The 26,468-nt window shown below is 35.8% G+C and overlaps 1 protein-coding gene across 1 annotated transcript in view; it reads left to right on the top strand.

The window, feature by feature from the left end:
* Positions 1-26,468, top strand: part of ARHGAP15 (Rho GTPase activating protein 15) — a 608,203-nt gene that overhangs the window by 329,930 nt on the left and 251,805 nt on the right. The window contains exon 9 of the mRNA XM_072757649.1: positions 22,378-22,500. Within this exon, the coding sequence (XP_072613750.1) occupies positions 22,378-22,500 (123 nt within the window). The remainder of the gene's footprint in view (positions 1-22,377; positions 22,501-26,468) is intronic.

Consider the following 26,468-nt stretch of genomic DNA (forward strand, 5'->3'; position numbering starts at 1 on the left):
TCAACTTAACCCTTTTATTGGATGATTTTCCTTTACCTTATCAGAAAATCCTCATTCTCCTAAAGCAGTGACGTCTTTATCACAGTCAACTATTTAATATAACAAATTTTACTATTTTTAAATCTTTTTAAAAAACCTTTCTTTTAAAATAGTTCCTTAGGTTAATAAACACATTTTATCTTTAAAATGTTGAGACGGGCAGCCTTTTTCCCATCATTCCCTCAAAATGATTTTCCTGGCCCCCCTCTTTAGCACTGCCATATTTTTTCCTCTTCCCTATATCTTTCCTCCTTAACCTCTTCCTGTTTTTGTTCTTTTGTGGCTTTCCATGAACATTTTAAAATATATTTTAATAATAAGCACTAGCCAAAAGATCCATGATGAGCAAAGGTAGGGCAAAGGAAATGGGAGAGTAAGGAGTAGGAAAGAAGGAAGAGGGGGTGCTAAGGTCAGTCTTAAACGGGTTTCTGCAGCTGGCTCTCATTTCCAGGGCTGGACCAAAATCCCACAATATTTTAACCAAGGTGACCAAATCAGAGAAAAGCAAAGGTCTTGGTAATGAGAAGTCTATAGTCTTAGAATCATAGATAATTGCAATAGATAATTTACTCTCAGATATGATGAATATGGGCTATTAAATATATAGGAAATCTAGTCACTAAGGCCTTCCTCATTGTGTTAATATCTGCATTTTTAGGGTGTGACTGACACAGTATTTTAAAATCCTCATTTACACTTTTTTTTAGCAGAAAGTTATGCTGATAATCTTACATATAAAAAAAGCATAAAATGTTTGAAAATATAATTACCTTTTAGACGCTAAGCAAGTGAGAAAAAGTATAAATATGTTTTTCTTTTCATCACTACTTTTGACATCTCACCACATAAAAATTAACTAAGGGCCACCTTTTGTTATATTAGCAACCATGACATTTTTAATGAGCTTTACAATCTCCATTTGTGTTTAGGTATGACACTTTTCAGAAGCCCAAATTCCATCAACCCACTAGTTCCTTCTGCAAGAGAAGACAGCAAAGTCTTTTCCATGCCTTGAATGCTTTGTCACGTCTTTCTTTAGGACTCTATTTAACAAGACAACCATATTTGCTGGTCAACAAACTAGTTCCTTGAACAGCAGGGACAACATAGAAATGGAATTCTTTCCTTATTCCTCCTCCTTCCAAAAATGGTTCCTGTTGTGTTGTGGTCTCTGGAGTTTGCTTTTGTCACACTGGCCTGGGCAGGGCAGGTGGGGGAGTTGTTTGAGGTCTTAGTAAATATCCCAGGATGATAAAGTGATTTCACAGAAGAATTTTTGTTTTGATTGGCTATTGTATTTTTAGTTTGTCATGGTTTCCTACTTCCATAAAGAAGGACAAATTATTTGGGCCAAACAATACAGCGCAGTTTGGAAACAATTGGCTTTTATGGGCACAATCTTATTCTTCACATATCCATTTTTTTAAAATTGTGAAAATCAAGCCAATTTTTTTTTTCAAAACAATGCAGTTTCTCAAGACTCATGGAAAAGACAGCTTGAATTGAATATATTTTTTTTCAATTTCAGCTTATGAAGGAAAAAAAGTTGGTTGTATAAATCCAGCATATATATTTGTCCAAGCGTTCATACGTTGTGTTTTGAGTATCAGTGGAAAGAAGTATTTTACATGATGAGTTTTGTCTTCCTCGTTCTTCAAGTTCCTGACTCCTAGTCCTATGCTCATAAATCAAGCATATTCAGGCACAAAGCAGGTAATTGAGGGGAGCCATTCGCTCGGTAATTCCATCCTCTCTTTTGTGCACACATTTGCAAATGTAAGTGATTTGCATCTGTGCAGACACCCTTGAGGGGCTTGTCTATCCTCACATCATTTTTAGACATCCAAGAAGTTTCTTTGTAAAACTCTCATTCTGTGATGCCAGATGGTTGATGCCACCCCACAACACCATATTTTGAGCAAGGAGGACCAGTTTAGCAGGTAGATGAAACAACACCCATTACAATTATTGTCACATCTCCCGATTCGGTAATGGCAAAATGTACTTCTCATCACATGTTCATTCCAAACGCAAAAATGAGTAAAATTGATATGGTTTTCCTTTTACACTAAGAATCGGGCACAGCTGCTCCCTTACAAACGTTAAAAGAAGAAAATACAAGATAATAACATCTTTAATTTCTCATGTTTCTCAGCATCTCTTAGAAAAATAGCTTCGTGATACACGTCTCTGTGGCCTGAAAACACCTACACTTGCTACATTTTTAAGCACCACTTTCTTTCGTATTAATATGAGAGAGGAGAGATTTCTAGCAAACATAAAGACTTGGGATCCAAGAAAATGGATCTGAAAACTTGAAATAATGCCTCGTCCCAGTGTTCAATTCCATGATTTCTTTTGCAGTCTTTTGTTTAATTACTATTCTGTACAATTCATTTACCCTGTTTAGCAAAAGGGTTAAACTAGTGGCTGTATGCATTGCAAATATTCAGTAAAGATGAACATTTTAAAGACTTGCTAGACTTTCAAATCAAGTATTTGTTGTTTCCCATGAAATTAAAATGCATTGGTCAGATATGTAACAGTAGTTAGCTAAGAACTATACAATCTTCATGGACTTATGTACACCATAAATTAATGTACAGTACAACAAAATAGGCATTTCTTACTAGATTAAGGAACCTTAAAATAAACTCATATGTCCAAAACTATCATTTCCTTCCATCAAAAAGATTGGTTAGAAACTTCGCTGAGAACACCTTTAGACCACATCACAGACATAATATACAATTCAAGTTATTAACTTTTTCCATTTAGGCTTACAGATCTTATAGATGCAACTATTTTAAAAGAAGAACAAGATTTTCATGGAAAAAATATGAATTATACAGTAGTTATATTGAGTCTTTATTGCTAATGCACAAGGGGTTCAGAACCATAATGACGATATTGGGCACTTAAGTCATTAGGCTGTCATATTACAGCAAAATTATTTGTACTATATAATCAGTTTCCTTTTTTATATTACACAGATCTAAGCTTAGTTCATCTATCTTTGCCATTACAGTACTACTTTGTTGTTGTAAATACCTATTTTCTAAGGATGATTTGAGTACGTTCACTGTAGTTCAAGTTCATGTTTATTAGACCTTTGCTTTCCTAAAGCTGGGAAACATGATCGAGGGAAGTTTGCAATCTGCCTCACAGTGTCTTGTTTGATTATGTATTGCTTCACAGTGTCAATTGCTATATAGTTTATATTTTAAGTACTTACATGCACACTAAAAATTTCAAGGGGAATGGGAGCCAGTTCGCTTTTTTCTTTTCTTTTTTCCCTGGCAACATTTTCATCCTATTCATCAAATTTAAGACATGATCCTGTTCTTAAAATTAAAGTGGAATTCTATTGATATTCAACTTCTCTTAGGCACTTTTAAACATGAAAACTTTAAAGTGATACCTGATGATTATTTTCAGTATGAACAAAATTATTTGGAGGGAAAATAAAGTTGATCCTGAAGTCTTTAGCTGATAATCAAGGTGAATATGGCTTTGGTTTTGATAACTGAGCCTGGGGCTTCATAAACCTATTTGAAATGGATAATATTATTGTTTAACTAGTCAAGCTGCTTTCTCAGAATTTACTTTTCTTGTATTCCATGTCATGATGGATTGGTTGTTTTGTTATTAATTCCTAGGGTTTATGGCACAATATAGCTCACCTGGCCCAAATAATGTTATGGATTCCTTTGTGAGAGAGAGAGAGAGAGAGAGAGAGAGAGAGAGTGTTTGATATAAAAGTTGAGAGACATATACACTTCTGAGTTGGAATAATTTTTGACTGAGACTATGTGAATTGATTCCCATACTGGGAGATGGCATACAAGTAAAATCAGTAGTCTATTCAAATCATTGTGCAGTCAAGTCAGCTAAATATATGGCAATTAAGAGCAAAACCAAATCTCAAATTGAACAAAACCAATTTATTCTGTAGTCAAGTATACACTATGTCTAAACATGTATGTCTCCAATTATTCTCCCCAGACCAAACCATGACTTGGAGAATACATGTAATCTAGACTGTCTACCCAGTCTTTCCTATATTGAAATAGATCATATGAAACTGACCCTTTGTGAGAATTTAAACTTTGTATTTTGTCATGAGTTTTTAAAAATATACTTCTCTTTAATAGGAAGGTCAAGTAAGCATTGCCACTTTGAAATTATAACTGTCGCGGGCACAAAAAGCACAGATTATAAACTTAAAGCCACTTTGAAATTATTATAACTGTCATGAGTACAGAAAGCACAGATTATAAACTCAAAACACCTAACTCCTGAAAGCCTACAGTTAAGCCATTCACTCCTTCCAGATATATTTATTTTAGTGTTTGGGTATAAAACCAATTGGGGAGATGATTAGCATGTTCACAGGTGGCACACTGCAACAGAGCAGGACTTGACAATAGGCATACCAAAATTCAGAAGTCTAATTACTGCAGATAAAAGAATAGAATAAAACTCATTTGACCTGCTCTATCAACCTGAGATGCAGTGAAAGTCATCTTGCTTTTTTCTTAATTGTTGTCTCTAATGAATCACTCTGGATCCCCATACAAATTTTCCTACTGAGATACTAACATAAAGCTAAGTGGAGAAAGAATTGGGAATACAACTCACATCAGAAAATGTCTCTGGTTTTGGTGACTCTGACTTCTGTCATGGGCACAAGGCTTTGCAAGTTGAAAGCTTTCTCTTCTGACACACCGCTGCCCATGGGTGTGATGAGGCTCTCTGTGACTCAGGTCACCGTACCAGCTGCAGTGATGCCCCACCAATGGACTCCAGGGAGTCATCTCTATACTGACACATGTCCACATTCAGCCGGGACACCCAGAGGCTTCCTCTAGAACTACACTGTCCAATGTGGTTGTCACTAGTCACATGTGGTGACCAAGCATTCGAAATACTGTAGTCAGAATTGAGATGCACTGGCTATAGGTGTGACATACACACCAGATTTCAAAGACTTAGCACAAGAAAAAGAATTTAAAATATCTCATTAATAATTTCCATAGTGATTACATGGAGAAATGATAATACTTTGGATAGATGGGATTAAATAAAATATATTATTGAAATTAATGCCTCCTGGTTCTTTTTTGAGGCTATTACTAGAATAGTTATAATTACATATGTGGATGGTACTGGTTTAGGGAGTCTGCGATCTCAGCCACATGCTAGGCCAGAATCAGCCTCTCCAGGAAACTCAGCACCTTGCCCCCTCAATCAATTTCTCTCTGTCTTTCTTATAGATTGAAACAGAGAGTTGAGTTTATCATCCTCAACATCCTTGTCATTGTTATTATAATTATTAGACATGCAAGTTTTCCATCTTGATTATTTTTTTCCTTCATCTCTCATTCACCTTCCTCCTAATAAATACCATCTAGAATAGTTTTAATATATCCTTGGATGTATTAGTATCCTTAAAAGATATTTAATGTGTTTTATATATAAGTTCTTTTTTTTATTTAAATAAAATAGGAAGAATAACAACATGATTTCACACTCATGTTTATAAATAGGTAAATAAGGAAAGAATACCACAACTTTTTCTAGATGTTCAAAGTTTAAAGAAAAGGGCCTGGAGGCAGGGTCTGTTTCTCTTCTCAGACCTGTTGTGAATATAAAGTCAGATTGTCTTTCAATGATAATAGCAATTATAATTTTCCTTCTTTATAAAGTATTATAAATTATGGAAATTGACTTTCATGGAAAATAGGGTTTTATCCACATATTAAAAATGTTTTAAAAAAGGAATTAGAGATTTTATTTTTCTAAAAAAGGACTTCAGAGTACTCTTATATTCATTCAACTAATTTATATTGAACACTTATCATTTGCGCAGCACTGTTCTAGGGACTGAGATTAGAGGCTCTAATAAATAAATAAATACAATACAATACAGGCAAAAATTCTGCTCTTATTGTGCTAACATTCTAGTGGAGGAAAAAAAGAAATATCAAAAAAAGAAGTAAAAGACATATTGGTGAGATAGTGATACTTAAAAAAAACCTTTAAAAACTTTTTTTTTTTTTTTTTTAAAGGAAAGGAGATAGGGAACACTTAAGGGAGGAGAGGGCTGGTGATTTTGAGTAGAGAGGGAGAAGCTGTGAGTGACAAGACTTAGGGGAAGACCTGGGGAAGTGAGGAAAGTGCCTATGTAGATATCTAAAGAAAGAATGCTCAGGTCAGAGGGAGCAGCATATGCGAAGGCCCTGAACTAGGATGTGCTCAAGAAAGAGTAAGGAGGCCAATGTATCTATAAAGTAGAATTTCTGAGTGACAGTAAGTATAACCAATCGTCTCCATCTGGTGGTATGGTATGGAAGCTCACCAAGAAGACACTCCTTCCAAGTTTTCTTTTACTCTACTGGTCAGAGCTAATCTTGCTTGAAAGTAGTGGATATGACCCTATGAACTGCAGCAGCAAAGCAAAGGATCTTCTGTCTACTAACCTATTCCATCACACCTGCCCCTCACCGCCCACCCCCGCCACACACACTCATAATTCAGCTCCTCAGATCTTTAGATTTTCTCCAGAACTAATATTCCAGCTGCAATTAATCAAGTGTTAAGGGTCTTTAATTTTTTTTTTAATAGAAAAAAGATGTTTTAGCTGTGATCATTAAAGGATGCATTTGTGTGCCTTGAGGCTGCATGGCATGGGATGTACTTGCAACACAATTCTGATGACAGTTATCATGATATAAGGTAATGTTGCTGCCATATTTATCAAAACAGACCTCCTGCCATTTCTATTTGGTTAGACACAAGATTTCAATATTAAGGTAATGATAAAATAAGAGATTTTATTACTGTTATTTTTAAAGTTATTATTAATTAGGAAAAGTGGTAGTAGTAACCCACACCATACATTCACCTGGAAAGATTTATATTGGCAGAAAATTTATTTCCATCAAAGCTATCATTAATAAAGACTCATGTGGTTAGAGAATTTGGTATACAACATGCAAAAAAGTGGAAATTGTTTCAGGAAACAATTTCTAGGGCTCTTCCTCTGCCATATGGACATAGCTCTTTACTGATAGCTAATATTAATATAGGCCTAACATAATTGTTATATACCTATTCCAAATGTCTTCAAGTATTCATATCTAATTTCTGTTTAGACATATGGGTATTGTAATTTTTCATTGTTAGTTCCCAAAGCCCAAAGACCAGCTCCATTTAACTCAGTTTTATGGATTCTGGTGCAATCCATAATTGTGTTAATGATGTTAGGGATGATGAAGATGAGGAAGAAAGGGAGGAAAAGGACAAAGATAGCAACCTACTTGTGTACATACAAAGCATGTGGTCTTTTACATCATAATATTTAATGCTTACGATGTTGCAATTGAGATATTTGTATCCCTACTTTACAGATGAGGAGGTTGGAATTCAGGGCTGCAAAGTCCTGGTGGATCTGTGAACCTTCTTACTGGTGGATCTGTGAACTCAAGATCAGATATCTTAACACAAAGCCTGTGTACTTTCTACCATGCATTTTGCTCAGACACTATGCAATTATTATTTATTTATTTATTTATTTACTGACCACCAACTGTGTGTCAGGCTTGGTGAGAATATAGGGAGTATTATTAAATTCCAAACTGTACCATGAAGATCTGCCTCGCCCCACCCTCATTCTTGACTTCAACATGTATCCCAAGGGCAGTTTATTTCACGTGGCCACAGAATTGGCAAAATAAATATGTTTGCCAAAATGTTATATGACCCAGAGCACATAATTCTCAGTTGGCCATTCCCTCACAATGGAACAATTAAGTTCAATTTTCCTTAGCAAGGGCTCTGTCCCCCTCTGCTTTCTTAACCATTACATAAGCCAGCACCTGTTTGTGTTGTCAGGCATGTTTTCAGACTAAAGTCCACAGGTGGTTTTTCATTTTTTTCTCTCTTGTGCTATTGAATGAAAATAGCTACACTTGCTTTCTGATGACTAATTTAGGGGAATATTTCCTGGTGGAAATTTCCTAGCTGAACTGCTTGACAAAACAGGGAGGGAGTCAGATCCTGCTAGAATATTTCTCTTTTACTCTTGGTCTGCTTTGACAGTTTGAAGGATTAAGGAATAACAATGACAGTAGTTCTTATTATTACTCAACTCTTACCGTGTCTTTCTCACCATCCACAGCGTGTCCCTGTTGGAATAGATGCTGATGACTACATCTGTTGTGTTATTTAAAGTAGATCTTTAAGTCAAAATGAGGATGTGTGTGCGTTGCCTCGTTTTGAGTTTGCTTAATGTTTCCAACCATATTTTAGAAATAAATCCCAAATGCTTTTTTGCTAAGTGCATTTTCCTTTCAATTTTAAACCTATGTGTATTTTAAAGGTCATTTAATCCGCTCATTTCCAGTTCCTCCGGTCTTAAATCATCACTGTGTTATTTTATGTAAGAGGTACTTAATGTCTGAAGAAGCTTTCAGAGACCTTAAAAACCCAAAGACATTCTTTTTTCCAAGACCAGAAGTTCTACTTTGTCAAGAGTAAACATGCTTGAAGAAAACCAAGATCTTAGCCTGTTCAATAGTCCAAAAGTTTGAATTTCAGAGGAGTTGGCACTCGGTGAAATGCATTTTCCCATCCATAGCTCAATCCTCTCTATCCCCTCCTAGTTTAGGCTGAAACACATGCAGAGGATATCCAGCAAAGCACTCTCCTCAGTGACATCTGTGTCAGGAGGAGTGTCCTGGCAATTGGTAGCAGGATCCTCTCTCCCTAGGGAAAGGGAAGGCTTAAAACCCCAAATAATAATAATCTATCACAGATTTCAGGTTACCAAAAGTTAAAGAAAAGGATAATAGCAAAACATGTAGCTTTGCTACATGTCAAGAGAAAGGCTACTGTAATTTCCCCTTTGGGGCATGTATTTTTCATGTTATTATGCAAAATTATGCATATAAATGTAAATATATTTCCATATTCTATTCAAAACTCTCTAATTCTAAATATGTTGAATAAAACAATCATATGATTTAATTTAGATTCAAATATAAAATTCCTGGTCACTGGAAGAACTGGGCCAGTAGTGGGCGCCTCCAGCAACAAAACTGGCTCCTCTGAGGCACTTTCAGAAACAGGGGCAGTTTTTCTAATCACATTAAATCTAGGATTAGAGAGACATGAGGATATGCTGACAAAAACCCAGAAATGGTGGTTGAGAAACTTGAGTTGAATCTTTACCTTTCTGCTTCTTTAACTATGTGGCCTTAGGCACGTGGCTTAAACAAGTTGGGGTGTTTTTCCTCATCTCAGAAGTTAGAAGCATTTACTCTATGTTCCCTCATGTTCACTCCAGAGTTAATATTTCATGTTTCTGTGACTCCACCACGAGCTGTGCCCAAGAATGGGGTTATCTGATGGTCAAAAACAAGAAAAAGCTTGGCAATTTGATTACAATGAACTCATTTAGAAAAATAAATATTGGAGATAATAACTGGTATTTGACAGAAAGTAAATCTCCCATCACTATTTTTTAATGGAAAGGAGAGTGAATCTGAAGGTGTGGCTGGAAAGCAGAGAGCGGTGTCATATGACCCATACACAAGGACCACCGTCTCAATACAGGACCCCTGATAGATTCTAAATGGACAACAAATAAAGCAGCCTGTATCCTCAATACATCAAGTGTCACAATGATATGTGCCTTTATGGGTCTTTTCCTATTTTTCCCCTTTTTTAGAAATGTATGTTATGAATTATGATTATTGCAATGGAGCCAAGTATTCACCGGGCTCCAGCTAGATCTTTGTTTAGCGAGCATAAGCTCACTGCCAGCTGCAAAGTGCAGCTGTCTGTCAGCATTTGTGAGGACAAACTGCTCCACTATCCCTGAACACTTAGCCATAGACTACATACTGTGTCCTCAGCTCTGCTCAGCATACCCTGTGCATTTTCAATACCCTTCCTGTGGGGGAGGGTATCAGTGGTTCGCACGCACATTTTGGAGCAAATAGTTAGAAGCTTATGTCAAAATGATTCCTCTGATAGAAAGTTCTGTCCCACTAAAAGTATTTTGTGAGGGACTGACAGGCCTGACATTTCCTGATCTTTCTCTGACAAAAGCATGGGAGGCTGCCACTGTCTTGAGGACATTGTGACCCCTGCAAAGAATGCCAAGAGAATGGACCCAAGGCCAGGAGCCTGTCTCAGAGCAAGGGAATGTGGGAGTGAGAAGGCCACAGGCAAGGGGCAAAGCCAGAGGAAGGGCATGGCCCCGGGGTGCTGAGTGCAGCCATTCTCCTGGGCCGCAGCAAGGAGCAGAAGGCAAGACTCAAAGGGAGCCTTATCTTGGGAGAAACCCTAATCTAGAACTTGCAAGTAAACTTGGGACTCTGTTGCTTAATAAGAGGCTTTGAAGAATGAGCTATTTTGCTCATGTAGCATTTACCACCCTTCTAAGCAAAAAAAAAAAAAAAAAAAAAAAAAAAAAAAAATTTAATTTCCAGCTACACTTAGCATAGTAGAAAAACTGGCAACACTATCCCACATTAATTCAGCATTTGTAGAGTTAACCAAAATCTCTCCTGTTTTATCATCAGAGTGACTCATGTGAGCTGTAAGGATCGTTTTTTAGAGGGGTGGCAATTTTAGGAATACCCTGAGAATTATGCTAAGAATTTAGGATTACCCTGCTTTCCCCAGGCATTTATATACAGTAAACTGTAAGCTTCTTAAGGAGTAAAAACTAGGGCTGAAGTTTCTTTGGGCCTAGGAATGCTCCCAAGACACTGCAGAAAGCATGAGATATGATCAGTCAGTACTTGTGGAAGGTATGTTTTTAGGTTTTGCTTAATAATGATATTTTCAAATAAAAAAATAAATCTAAAATTCCTCCCACTCATGGAGTATTATGAGAACTGCTCTTTGTTATGTAAAAGCATTATTTCAGTAAGAAATGTGCCCTCTTGGGAAGAATGGAACAATGCAAATTCAGATTAATAATAAAACTGTACAATACATAGCATATGGCCAAAGTTGGCCTGAGTCACTCACTGGAGAAAACATTCTAAGGTTTGGGAAAAGTCACATCCCTGGGGGAGTACGTGTGTGTGTAGTGCTGTGTGTGTTTGTGGGCAGGGCAGCAGCGACCCAACATAAACACTTTCTTTCCCACAACTTAAACATACACACAATACTTAAAATAGTTTCATTCAGGGGTAGAAACCATGAGAGTCACAGGATCATTAAACAATAGCAAAGCTCTGTTAGTCCATGATCTTTCCATATTCAAGAGGATTGTAAAATAAAAACAAGACTCCGCAAGGGATCGATATTTTCCAAAGGAATAGCATCTTACAGTACAAGACTATTTGGCTTGCTAAGTGCCTTCACTTCTCTCTGTGTTATAGTTTGCTGCTTCCCTCATTGAGAAACCTTTTTGCTGGATGTGTTACATACGATGAGCTTGGGTGTTATAATAAACAGAGAGGAAGGCTCAATAATGTATTTCAGTTAGGAAGAAGCACTTGAAAGAAATTGGTTTTGCTATACACATGATGTGAGCCAATCAATAGTGGTTTAGTCTGACAAGCACTGTCAATATCCATTGTCACAGTTCAGAAAGTCTTTAATGGATAGTTCTTCAAAACCCAATGATTTCAACACATGTTCAAAGTCTTGAAATATACTCTACCTGGCAGAAATTAATCACAGATAAACTCTTGGGGTTGTATACAAGTATTCTTTTTTTTCAACTGAGAGCCAAATAGCAGTCAAAAATTGTATCTGTAGTAATATGTATTTAATTTTATGTAAATTAATAAATATTTAATTTATGCCGCAGCTAAGGTTATAATCTAATAATACCAGATACATAGTAAATGCCCAGGAAATGTTGAAAAAAATAAGAAACACTGGGGTGAGGATGAGGAGGGCAATTTTCATACGACCTGTTCTGTTCACTTACTGACTATTACAATCATGATTGTGATAGAAAACATCTATCAAAACCTCATAATTCATAATTGTCAGTGTTTTATTGAATGCTTATCACACGCTAGATATTATAGTGGGTATTTTGCATTTAATTTATTCAACAGTCTTCAGTGTGGATATCAGCCCGACTTACCAGATGAGAAAATAGAGACACAAAGAACTTAACATTATTTGAATAAGATCTGACCTCTGTTAAATGACAAGGTTGAGATTCAAATTCAAAATCCAAAATATGTAGTATTCAAAAGAGAGAGAAGAAATAAATCAGAGAGAAAGGAATGCGTTTTGGTTTGGTTTGGTTTGGTTTGGTTTGGTTTGGTTTGGTTTGGTTTGGTCTGATTTGGTTTAGGAAGCAGCATTAGCTGTTAGAAGGAGGCCATCGATTAGTGGCTCTCGCCTGCTTTCTGCTTTCTCCCTAACTTCTGATCCTGAAGTTTCACTCCTATGAAGCAACCAGGAATAAAACAAGTTGACTTTGTGGTTGGGCATAGAGAAGACTGAAATTTCCTGACTTGGCTGGAGAGAAGTGCTAAGGAGTTTACAGATGAGAATGCATGTGCTTGTACTATTGTGAGCTAGGTGTATGTCTGTCTTTGAAAAAGATTTGTGTGGTGACAGGAGTCAAGGACTTGAAAAATTGATAGATCTGGCTAGGTGGCTAGTCCATTTACTTAAAAAGGGAGTCCCAATCCCCACCCTACATCTCTACTTCTATATTTATTCTTGTCTTGCTGCATACAGCCACCTGGAGCATGGAGAGTGATTCTCAAATTTGCCTACAGCCCAATAGCAGAAGAGCTCAATTTGTGTTCGCGGTGGTTATGGCTCTGTGCAACCCAGATGCCATCTTCAGCTGTTCTGACTGGCAATCCAGAGAGCATTCAGCCATCAACTCTGTTACTGTCCTGCGATTCACTAATCTCACCTAAGGCAACTCATTTTCCCTTTTAGGCCTATAGTGATGCACACCACCTAGGATCATTTCAGCCAGCAGTTTAAGTGCAACAGATAATTTAAGTCCTTAGGTTGGAAGGATTGGAAGTACTTGACTATAGTAGGAGGCTATTGCCATCGCTCTACGTCCTTAGCACTTTGACAGCATTGCCAAACAGATGGAAAGGCAGGCAGTGGGGGCAGGTTAGGAGTTCCCATGGGCTCGAAATCAAGCAGCCCTGCATCTGATTTTGGCTCCGCTGCTTATTTGCTACATGACTTAACCTCTCTGAACCTCAGATTCCTGATCTGTAGAATGGACAACAATAAGAGATCCCGCCACATTGAATGGTTATAAGGATTAAATGAGACGTAGCATACTTAGTACAGTTTCCTGTCACATTGCCAGCAGTCTAAGAACATTAGTCATTATCAATAATACAAGTGATATTAGAATGATCAGATTGGCTAAAGTGGAAACTGAGTCTGCTTGAAAAGAATTAATACTGTAAATATTTAGATTGTAGGAAAAGTTAAATGTATATTTATTTATGTATCACATATAAAAATTACACATTACATATATCTTATATATATATACATATAAATTTAACTTTTTCTACAATCTAAATAAACACTTCAGTCCTCTACTTCCTCTTAAATATTGATTATTTAGCCTAAGACTTCTCTCAAACTACCTATGCCTGTAATGCATACTTTTATGTTCTTGTTAAAATTTTTATGTCTGAAAAATTCAGGATACATCGTAGCATATTCTTGATCACACATAGCGCCGGGAGTTTAGAGATTAAAGGGAAAAGCTTCAAAGTTGTCATATATTACTCTCCTCTATACCCTCTGAGAATACATTCTCACAAAAGTACAAACAAATACGCGCGCACAATATGTAGGGATAGCTCTCTCTATTTATGTCTATCTGGAAGGAAGATTTAAATACCACCCACCCAATTCAAATACTGCTGAGCATGGTCTAGTATCTGAGTCAGTATGTAAAATCAGCATTGAAATTGTCCAATACTCTTAAATATGAATATCATTTCACTCTCCAACTTGGCTTTTTTTCCCACAGAAATTTCAGCGTTAGTGTCCTAGAATCTTGCCATGCTGTTACCTCTATGGTGGAACTGTCATGCCTGCAAACTCTATTGTTTTGTTTTTTATTTTTGGTCTCCAATGTTCACATTCATCTATAGGGCTCCTCTCATTTGATTTGGCTGTGGCCTGTTTTCTATCACCAGGAGAGAACCCATTCCTGTATTTAATATACTATCTTTTCTCATGGAAAACATATTTCTACTGCCTGGTGCCCTTTGTCTAGATTAATGCCCTATGTAATTTTTCCCCTTTTTTAGTAATTTCACTTTCAAAATCAGCTACTGCCTTAACTCAGTAACCACTTACTTTATTTATGAATCTATCAAAGTTTTGAACAAATGAGAAAGTTTTACTGACACTATCGACACATAAGAAGACAAGAAAAAATATTTAGTCAATAGGAGATGTCTCAATGACCTGAATCTTTACATCTGATATTGTGTCTGATTCCATTTCAGGAAAAAAATGCATCATTTGTCTTTACACACACTACATGTTTTTGTTATTTAGGTATATTTTTTCTGTTCTTTTCTTTTATTAAAAAAAATATGTAGTATTTCTATAACCTTTGATGCAAATATCTTTTGGAATTCTGGTTCACAAAAAAGAAAAAACAGACTTAAAATTGAAGGCAAATTACATCTGTGGTAATATTACTCAATATTTGCACTACAGAATTGAAGTTAGCATCATCATCATTATCATCATCATCACCATCAAGAAAGTTATATAATTCAAAGTCATACTAAATGCTATAATTTAAACAAAACACCCTGACTCACACTTTAGAAATATGTTATCAAACAAGATACACCTCAAATATATTATCAGCAAAATAAAAAATTTGGCCTATACATGAAAGACAATGGAGATTTAGATCCTAGACAGATGAACGCATTAGAAGTAGAACACATGGATACATCTATTACTGAGAAGAGTAGTCGTGGAATTTCCATATGGCTGAGTGACAGGGACAAGACAGTAAACTGCCAGCACTGAAAATGGAAAAATATGGTTAGATTTGACCATTTGCACTAGATAATTTAGTCTAAAAGTAAATGTTTTTCATTGTATGAATTCTCACCTTTCTTTAAATGGGTAGATAGCATAAATATGAATCATTGGATAGATATTGTCCACATACCCTTCCGTTTCCAACTGATCATTTATTTTGTATTCCTATAATACCTAAGTGGGAATTAAGTGGTTAAAAAAAAAAAAAGCACTGCTGTTAAAATGCTCTGCGTTCCCCCTTCCAATTATTTCCAGATTTAATCGTGATTTGTGTTTTAAGTAAGTCACTTAAAGTTTCAATAATGTAGTTTCTCAGGCTACGAGTTGGGGGTTGAAATTATGACTTCTATTTACATTGAACATGTGGAAGAAAGAGATATTAAATGACCAGCAGTATATTAAGCCCAAACTTACCCTTTCTGCCCACTCTGACACAAGGAGTTACGTGCAAAGTTTTGCAAGCTCTAAAACCGCATGCTGGAGAGGGCAAAGCAGTATATATTACAGCTTCATGAATTAGCACAAGCGTGTATGCCCTGTAAAGGAATCAGGCAGGAGGCTGAAAAGAAATTTTTAAAACTTGATTTCTCTTTTCAGTCAATTTTGAGTAATGCATTCTTATTTCAGTAATTTAGAAAGTGGTACAACAGGGCAATTTCTGGTAAAAAAAAAAAAAAAGTCATATTGGAAAATAAGAGTGGAGACAATTCGGAACTTTGTTATGTAATCCATGAGATGGTTTGAGAAGTGTTTTTGGAATCTCTTGGGATTAAGATCCTGATATAACCTTATTTTGTCATTTCATTCTTGAACTCCCTCCCCAGACACTTTGCTGTGGTAAGATGATTGTAACTGCTGCCGGCTTTGCCCTGAACATCTTTCTAGATTCATGGTGTCACAGGAGCTCTCAGCAGCTAACACAACTATCGGTCTACACCTGATGTTGATCCCCATGTAAAAACTAACCACAAAAAGTGACAAGTAGCCTAGAAAGTTGTTTGTAATAGCATTTCCTTTAGCAACATTTCTGAAACGTTAGCTCTCCAGTATTTCCAAATTTAAAGAAAAATAATAACAGCATGTAAGTGTAACATGGGAATACCGTGAAAACAGCAGTTTGGCAGGGAAAGGGGATATTTCAAAATAAGGTCCCCAGCAAGAAAAATTCTGGCAGATGCACAATTCTGGATCGTATTATCCAAACCGTTGGATTCTGAAAAAATTTGAGGGTTTTCTTTTGTGGTTTTCATCCCTTAATAGAATGGTAGTGAATGTTGATCGTTCAAACTGTGTTGATTCCCCCCCCGCCCCCCATTACTAACGTTGAAAAATAAATATACAAAAGGCACTTGTTACAATAAGCTTTCCCACCTCTAGAGGTGGTTTTAACACCATAATGGCTGTGTCGGGTATAAAACTTGTGTTGTGCTAATGCATATTCTCATATGCAATAATATTTATTGCAAATCATCTTAAAAAGCCCTCAATCCTTGGGGTGATCTAACGTATAGAGAAGTTGAATCACCATGTTATACACCTGAAACGAATATAAAATTGTGTGTCAACTGCACTCCGATAAAAAATTTTTAAAAAGCCCTCGATTCTAATATTCTTTGATGTGAGCAGCTTTAACAGCAATTAAATCTCTCAATGGGTTAAGAACAGGACTGTGCTCAAACCTAATGCCTTTGGCCTGTGTATTGAGACTTAAATTGTATATTGTTATTGAAAATTCTCAGGGTTTCAAAAATATTCTGTTTGGACTTGAAAGAAAAGCTCACGCATCGATGGAAAAAAAGAGGAAAGCATAAAGGAAATAAAAGTAAATTCTAGAATACTTGGGGAGCTAATCCAATTCAGGTTAACTTTTTGTGGAGATAAAAATATGTAGAACTAAGAGTGATTCCCCTTAATCAGATTAAATAGTTTAGAATTTAAACCCGTATCTCTTCAGTCTCTTTCCATTTTCGAATAAAAAGTTTAAATGGGAATGGAAAAAAAAAAAAACTGCTCATTGGCTTAACATAAATCTTTAAATTGCAGTAAACTTCACCCTCAAAAAGTAGTTGAATCTCTGAGGAAAAAGAAAAGGCTGAATTCTATTTTTCATAAATGATGGATTATTGTACCACACTGTGTATTTTCCAGTAAAGTGTCCTTTTATTTGCACTGTGTGATTACAAGTTTCTAAAAGTATGTGTGGGGTCACTTGGGTGCTGTGGGAAAATGGAAGGAACACTGTTCTGTTAAAATCAGTAGTGAAATCAGAAGCAAACTATGTCCTGATTATCATAGGCATGTGTTTAAATTTTGCCTTCCTTAATTGGTGATGTTGTATTTACTTAAAATGAACAATTTGGCAAGTTTTTCTCCCTTGACAACAGAAAAGCGTAAACTGTTTTATAAGTTTGGCTGTTAAATTCAGATTTGTAAACCACAATATTCAAAGACTTTTAGCGCTATTTACAGGGACCCCAAGATGGACTTTACTTTATAACCATGTGCTTTTTACATTTTTAGTTCATATTTATAGCGCTTTCAAGTTATTTGCTTAATAAAACGCATGCTATATATTATAGTCATCTATTGACTTTAACTTCTGCATTACTCTTCTTTGAACAAAATGAGGGGAATGAATGATGGTAAAGGCATGTAATTTGACTTGTCATCTAAGGATGATTATTTATGGCATCAGGAAATAGAACTGGACACTCTAGTCTGTCTCCAGGAAAGTCATCATTAGAGGCAACTTCGGAGATTTAGGCTGTGTTAAAACCAGTGTGATCACACCCAAGACTCTGCTACTTTCTCAGTGTTTGTGAGAGAGAAACAAGACAAAGCATTTAAAAATGTTTTTCCATGTTCTTTGAAAAACCAGTGTACCTTACATGCATGTCTCGCATGTAGAGCCAGATGGTGGTATTGAAAACAATATATATGTCTTGTATTTTATATGTAAAATATTTTGTATATATTTCACAAGTGTTCTCTATATATTTTATACATAATATTATAATGGTAAATAAATAAACATATATTCACAGAGTTATGTAAATATTTCCATTAAATATATTTCTATATATTTAAATATACATTTATTCATATGCATGTGTTTAATGCATATTTATATATAATAGATATATAATTTTATATATTATTTTCACATATTATCTATAAATATGTTTGCACATATTTAACATCAAAATGTAATAATATATAAAAATACAAAATATAAAATATATAAATATATTTTGTGTTTATAATATATACTTTTATATTTTAAATATTTTTATACTTTACAGATTTAAAATTATGAATAATATAAAAATATTATATATAAAACATTAGGAATACTATCACCAGAGTACCTAAGGGATTCTGAAAAATATAATTCACTGTATAATTATTTTCATAATCTTGTATTTATGCTGTATTTACTCTCTAATCACATCATTTTAACTGGTTCTAAAAAGGCAAGAAAAAATGCCTCTGATTCTGTATTCCTTGGCATTCTTTCTTGGAAAGTGACAAGGTTTTGAGGTGAAACTAGAAATAGAAAATATTACCTTTGGTAACCTGTGAAATTTTAGATTGATTATGCGTATTATTTCAAAGCAGGCTTGAGACTGAAATTACCCTGAGAAGATTTTTTTTTTTTCCTGAAGGATGTTAAGTGTCTCTTCAGCCTCCAATACTAGAACCCTGACTATGGGGCTTGCATAGCTGTCAGTTGGAGCAAGTCATATGCAACTGGCGGTCACTGCAGTGACTGGACCTAGATAAAAACTGATAGGATATCATGTGTCAGCACAGTATTTAAGATGCTCGGAATGACTCTTCCAATCATACAAGTTTGAATCATCAGTTTATGCATGATATTCATGGTCCTATAAAAGCATTTGTTGCTTGCATCGGTTCTCATGGCACTTGCAGTTCTTCCAAAATGATCTGAGGTCAATTATTCCTCTAAGATCCAAAAGTCTTGTACTTCACACCATGCTGTATTATAATTACATAGGCCATATGTGTTTTTATCCACAACGGTTAAATCCAGTAGTGCCATATATGTACTAGGTAGTCAGTTTGTGTTTTTATTTTTTCATCGTCTAGCATTACTGTCCAGGAATATAATGTGAGCCACGTTTGTAATTTAAAATCTTTTGTTAGCCACATTTTAAAAAGCAATAAGAAATATGTTTTAATAATATATTAATTTTAATAATATATTTATTTACCAAAAAAATCCAAAACATTATTGTTTCAACCTCTGGCACAGCCTGCATATCAAGTGCCTAATAGCCCCAAGTGAGTAGTGGCTACCATGTTGGACAGCACAGATCTAAAGCAGTGCCTCTCAATTTTAAGTTCAGATACACATGGAAAATAATATTTGTATAGACCACCGGAATAAATGGGCAGGACTACTCATAGCTGACAGGAACTGCTCCTGGGGTGCAGGCTTCATCGTTACTACTCAATTACCCTGAGTGCTGAGGACATCCATAACGTAACCCTATACAATTGCTATGCCAGGCACAACAGTTGGCAATCTCCGGTCTACAGCAGTGGTTCCCAGCCTCTTTAAGTGATAGACTCATTGGCCCTCCTCCTATAATAGTGGTTGTACTTTTAGGACCAATTCCTTTAATAAACAGATAGCAGTTAGATACGAGGTATATGATAGATCAGATATTTGAAATATTATTATATGCATATATATAATAGGTAAATATATATACTATTAAATATGTAAATATTTACTATTATTAATTATTAATATTACTATTAAATAGTAAATATGCTATTTACTATTTACTATATACTATGTATTATACATACTTTATACTATTTATACTGTATATATTATAGCAGATACCAGATAGATGATAGAACAGATATATATGTTTAATATACTTAAATATAACATAAATATATATAGTATTTGCTATATATATCCATTATATATATGCTATTTGTAAAGAGATATATTATTAAAATAATATATATATATTTGCTTTTCACAGTTTCTTTTCATTTTCTCAGTATGTGAGTAGACCTTCCACTGCCAGTAAATGAGAACTTAAACAGATCCTATAACCTTTCTTATCATTTTAAGGCAGTGATTCTCAACAGGGAACAATTTCCTTTCCCCTCCCCCAAGGAGACATTTGGCAACATCTAGAGACAGTTTTGATTGTCATAACGAGGAGGGGTTACTACTGGCATATTGAAAGTAGAAGCCTAAGAAGCTTGTCAACATCCTGCTCATTCTGCACAGGACAGCCCACTTCTACAAAAAATAATTGTCTGTCTCAAAATGTCAATAGTGCCGGGGTTGAGAGCCCTGCTTTAAGGTAATATAAAATATTATGGTCCAGTTAACGGGCAAGTATTATCTCAATTTGGTATCTAATAGTGCCTAATCCCATGTGATAGTCTAAACTCTGAACTTAATTTAAAATTAAAATTCCACTCTTCAGCTAGCTGGAAGGAAGGCAAGGTATTTTCCTTTTTACTGTCCTTAGCTGTACGCTTCACCCCAAATCCTCATCTTGCTAACATGTTTACTACTACTTTGTGGTGAAAGCTAGGTGCAGGAGGATGCAAAAATGTTCTTACTTGACCAGCCATACTCTGGGCCAGGTTTATAGCAGATATTCTCCTGTGGGCACTTTTGTGGGTTCTTTGGAGACCCCACAAGGGACATTTTTTAAAAATTTAGTTGATTTAAAACCATTCTACTTTAAATGAGTAACTGACCTCCTGATATATTTTTTTCACTATCCATTCCTTCACCAATACTCCAATAAATTAGAATATCAGATAAAAATCTTATGAGACTGTTCCCATATCCAAACTTGACCTTGGACAAGTTACTGAACTTCTCTGTCTCAGCTTCTTCCTCTCCAAAATGGATAGAATTATTTTACATACTTCAAAAGATCATTGAGAATTGATTCAACAAATATCAAGTGAAGATTTACATTTACATGCTGAACAATGTTTGAGCTATTGGGAACACATTTGTGAACAACATTGACAAAAGTTTACAAAAATCCCTGCCCACCTGGAGCTTACATTGCAGGAGAATTAAGTTAAATCGTGTTAGATTTTAGAAAAGTGTCAAGTATGTAGCAAGGTCTCAGTACATTTTACTATATTATTATTAATCCAAATGAATTATTGACTTATTCTAAAATAGATTTTGAGAGGCAAAGACCTCTACGTACCTAAGAAAGTGCCCCCCCAATCCTCCCAACAACTGGGTTAAGACAAGGAAGGCCCAGCCAAGATCTATGATTTTATAGAAACAATGAATTCTTATCAGTCATAATAGTAAGATACCTTGAATGTGTTTAGACACTATACTTAATGGAGATCCAGACCTTATGTATTATGTTCATCATGGAATTCACAGCCTTTAGCATGGAGCCTGATAATCCAGAAACATTGAGCTAATATTTTTTCAGGAATGAATTTGACATACATCTAACTTTGAAGATAGAGCTTAGGATAGGAAGCAATGAAGACATTGAAAAGTGTGAGGCAAATTTGTTTCAGAATTTTTTCTAGAACTGGTGGTAATTTCACATCAATAAGAAAAATAGGGGACGCTTGGGTGGCTCAGTGGTTTAGTGCCTACCATTGGCCCAGGGCGTGATCCTGGAGTCCCAGGATCAAGCCCCACATCAGGGTCCCTGCATGGAACCTGCTTCTCCCTCTGCCTGTGTCTCTGCCTCTCTCTCTGTGTGTCTCTCATGAATAAATAAATAAAATCTTTCAAAAAAAAAAGAAAGAAAAATAGGAAATATCTACTTGAGTTAACATAAAATAGATGATTGAAAAAATTATTTGGGCAGGCAGGACCTTTGAAAATGCCTGTATTACCTACAGGCAGTATATAATCTTAATTAATTGAAATGAACAATTTGAAGAGTTTTTACTCTAATTTAGATGAATTTTTTCTTTGACCATAATTCTGTGTATAGAGACAGATAGGTGGAATTATGCAGATAAAGGTTATCATGTTAAATATGAGCAAATGAGAGGGAAAATAAATGGTGAATGAATGAAACTAACCACAATCTCATTGCACATTCATGTGGCAACAGAGCCAATATTTTCATACAGGCAAATTTTTACTCATATGCTGTGTCTAAACAGAAGGGTTTGAGCTATTAATTCCAGTAGTTCCATAACTACTGCTTTCTATTCATATTTGAATAAAGTAATAATTATAAAGGAGACATTTACCAAAAGCTTTCTTTTTTTCTTTTTAATCTCCAGTGTTCAGACTGCATCATAGTGCTTCCGATACAAGCGACAAAAACCGAGTTAAAAGCAGATTAAAGAAGTTTATCACCCGAAGACCTTCCCTGAAAACTCTGCAAGAAAAGGGACTTATTAAAGGTATAGGACATTTTATACTTTTACTGTAGCAATGATAAATGAATATGCCTCTGTGTCCATAGCTATTCAGCTCTAAAGAGATATTAGGATATTTTATTCTTCTTAGGTTGTTTATGGAATGTTCTGCTCTACAACAAAGGGGGGAAAAACCAAAACAGTTGTCCAGAAAACTAATCCTGAGAAAATAAAGGTTGCAACGCGGTGTCATTGAAAACAGTACCTAGTTTTGCCCTCCGTGGAGCTGGGCTCTGCACCAGGGAGAGGGGGAGCTGCTGGGTAGAGGAGGTATCCTAGGGGCTCATTAGAATGAACCCATGTCACCATAGGCCTGGACAATCCCGGTGCCCACCTATCATGCCAGCATGCTTAGTAGCAGCAGTCCTTTCACTCTCAGATGTGTCCTGCTTTGGATAATAAGTTACCTTGTCACCCTTCTCTGAAGTGAGCACTAGGAGAGAAGTCTAAGGCAAATTAGTGTCATGGAAATTAATGGATTTGGGAACTGGAGAACTAAGCCCTCAATCGAAACTGGAATAAGTAGGTATAATATATATCTAAATATATCTAAAGTAAAGAACAAAATAGTCTAGACTGCCCTAGCCACCACGATAAGCCAAACATAGACTCTGGCCCTAGACTAATCAGAATTCGGAATCTGGTTCTACCTCACTCGTATTGACATTGAGCAAGTTATGACCTCCTGAGCACCAGATATCTCATCTGTTAAATGGGGATACTTATACCCACCACTGAGAGGGCCGCTGAGAGAAATAAATGAGATAACCCATGTAACGCATTTAATAGAGTCTCTGGAACATAAATATTAAACAAATGTACTCTGCTATTAATGCTATTATTATTCACTACTGCTGTTACTGTTAAGGTGCCAAGGGGATGAGAAATAATGAATGCATACATAGAACCAGTGATAAAACAGGTTTCTATAACTGGAAGTCACTTATAAATTACACAGGTAAAACATCATTTTCCTAACAAGAAAGTATGTGCAGCAAGTCCATCATTTTCCCTGTTTTTTTTTTTAATTCTGATGGATGTATTTTGCAAATTGAATATAAGAAGAAATTTGAACCTAAGCTAAAATATCTTTCTAAAATATATTCTGAGAACAAAATTGAAAGACTGATCCTTATGGGAGTCAAAAGGTGATGTAATGCCTAATCATTTCTCAGGAACAGGGTGAAACAGATCTTAAGATTTTCAGCAATACTTAGCATGAGAATTACTTAAATAGGTTATAATAATTGTCTGTCTTATCAATTTCAGTTCACTTTTAAACAGGGGGACTTAGGGCAGCCCCGGTGGCTCAGCAGTTTAGGGCCACCTTCGGCCCAGGGCCTGATCCTGGAGACTTGGGATTGAGTCCCACGTCGGGCTCCCTGCATGGAGCCTGCTTCTCCCTCTGCCTGTGTCTCTGCCTCTCTCTCTCTGCCTGTGTCTCTCATGAATAAATAAATAAAATCTTTCAAAAAAAAAAAAACAGGGGGACTTATCACAAGAATCATCTGGCATTTTGAACCAATTGTGAAAGGTGAAATTTTATGAAGCATGGACATACATTTCACTAATAGAGTGGAAAATTCTTAAAATGGAAGGATTTGGGGGTAGAACTAGCACTTGCTTTGATTCAGGCAATCCTCAGACTCTTACTCTAAAGATGTCCTTTTCAGGGCCACCGACAATATTGGATCCTCTACAGATTCAACTTCATATAATAATATACCAGTACCTTCAGTTTTATCTTGGAATGCACCCCATCGATTATCATTTTCTTTGAGGAGATTCAGTTGCAGTTTACCTGCCACTTTGGGAAAAATAGAAAACCAAATTGAGCTCAAACAATCCCAATCTGAGATACAGTCCAAATTTTTCATGACTGTGGCAAAATGGAAAGGGTTTTAATTCAGTGGCAGGGTCTGGCTCCAATCAAAATGCTAAAGAATTAACAACTACAGTGCTCCAGCCGTGGTCTCAGAAAGCAGCAGATGAACTGGATGCCTAATGCAGTTTTCATACTGATGTAATGGAACCACTGAACACACTCCGATGTGTACATTTCCTATCTTAGAGCTCCATTAAATTTCCACCATAGCTGACCCATGAGTCAGTATTCATTAGTAGGGCTATGGAAAATCTATGTGAAATTCTGATTTGATAAGCTTCCATTGTTGTCTTCAGTGGAATTTTCTTCCAAATACAGATCAAGTTATGCAAATATAATCACTTCTTGGGCTTGTTTCAGTTTTAACTGTGAATTTTTAAAAAGCGTTTACTGATTTTTTTTTTCTTTTCACTGAGTAAAAAGCATTAAACCAATTTTTAAAAATACAGGCCCAGTCAAATTTAGTACTTTCAGTCTATTTTCTTAGCAAAGTTAAGGGCAAAGATTTAGAAAAAGCAATGGAATTGGGGTTTTTGATCAGTTATGAAAAATTATAGAGGATAAATGAATGATTAATGGTTAAATGCCTTCTCCAAGTAAAAGGACTTAACTCTTTCAAGGCGAAGAATTACTCAGAAAGAGAGATAATGGCCTTTAAAGTGGTCTTCTGTGTACCTGCCCACAAGAATATGTATCAAATTCTTTCAACTGTTGAATCTGCTAGATCTGGAATAAAGGCCTTCACAACTTGATTCAGGAAAGCTGTGGTGACTGTTTGGGTCTTAAAAGTGCATTTCCTGACACCTGGGAGTGACTCTACAAGGCCATAGCCACTTTTCAAAGTGTTTTTTACTCCTCTATGTAATGTTGCCAACAGGTTGAGAGGCCTAAGCTTTGAAATCAGCCAGCCTTTACTGAGCACCCACAACGGAGCAGGAAGGGCTGTACCTTCTTGACTTCATAATGCCCAGCAGAACTATATCCACGAAGCACTTTATCTGAAAAGAGACTTGTCCCGATATTACACAATCTGAACTCAGTCGCAAACCCCTCCTTCTATATCTGGTTTTTGGACTCACAGAGACCTGGCCAATATGTGATTTCATTGGCTAGAAGCTAGGTCTGGAAACACTGCCCTGATGGGGCTGCATTTTCTAATTTCTTTAATAGGACTAACGAGAAGGGTATACTACAATGGCAAAAAAAAAAAAAAAAAAAGGGCCAGCAGGTAATTATGGATGGGCACTAAATGGAAAGAAATCTTGACAGCTCAAGTGGTTGTAGCACTCCTTGCACCATGGTGGTGATAGCTTCTGGAAAGCCTTCAGTTTCTCCAAGTGCTTTCACATTTGCCAAGGGAGTGGCAAGTGCATTCTAAATGTGTAAGTTTATTGCATTGAGCGTCTCATCAGAAATAAAACTTGAATCAGTTTAATATGTAAATTATAGGCAAGAGGGTACATTTTAGAGTGGTAGGTATGTTTGTACATATTTTCTGCCTGGTTTTGGAACTGGATTAATAGCTCTTTAGTGTCAGCCAAACTACCTTATATAATCTTTCAAACAACAGCATTAATATCCAAGAATAGAAAACACTTGGCAATGCAATTTCTAGGAAGGATAACAATTGTTTGTTTTTTTAGAAGCAATTGGTATTTCCTTATATCAAAGTGATAGAATTAGAAAGGATTGTATGTTTAGAAAGTAGTTTCTTTCATCTTCATGTGGATAAAACCATAATGGATGGTATTAGTAGAAATTGAAAGTAATTCCGTAACACTTTATTTTGTCATCATTATATTATAAAGGAAACAACCTGTTTAAAGATTCGATAGTATGCTTCTAGGATTTATGCTGAAAAGCAGTGCTTTCCTGCCTCATCCCAGTTTTGCTCCTTATGGGGCACCACCTGGCACTGTTCCATGTGTAGTTCAGGGGGTTGACTCCATAACCTATGTTAGTATTATTTGGGGATATAGGTCAGTTAGTTTTTGCCAGTATCTTCCTTATCCTTCATATCATAATGTCTTGACTTATCAACCTTAGATGTGATCTCAGATATCTTTTA

This window comes from Vulpes vulpes, chromosome 5 (genome assembly GCF_048418805.1).
Source record: "Vulpes vulpes isolate BD-2025 chromosome 5, VulVul3, whole genome shotgun sequence".
Taxonomy (NCBI): Eukaryota; Metazoa; Chordata; class Mammalia; order Carnivora; family Canidae; genus Vulpes; species Vulpes vulpes.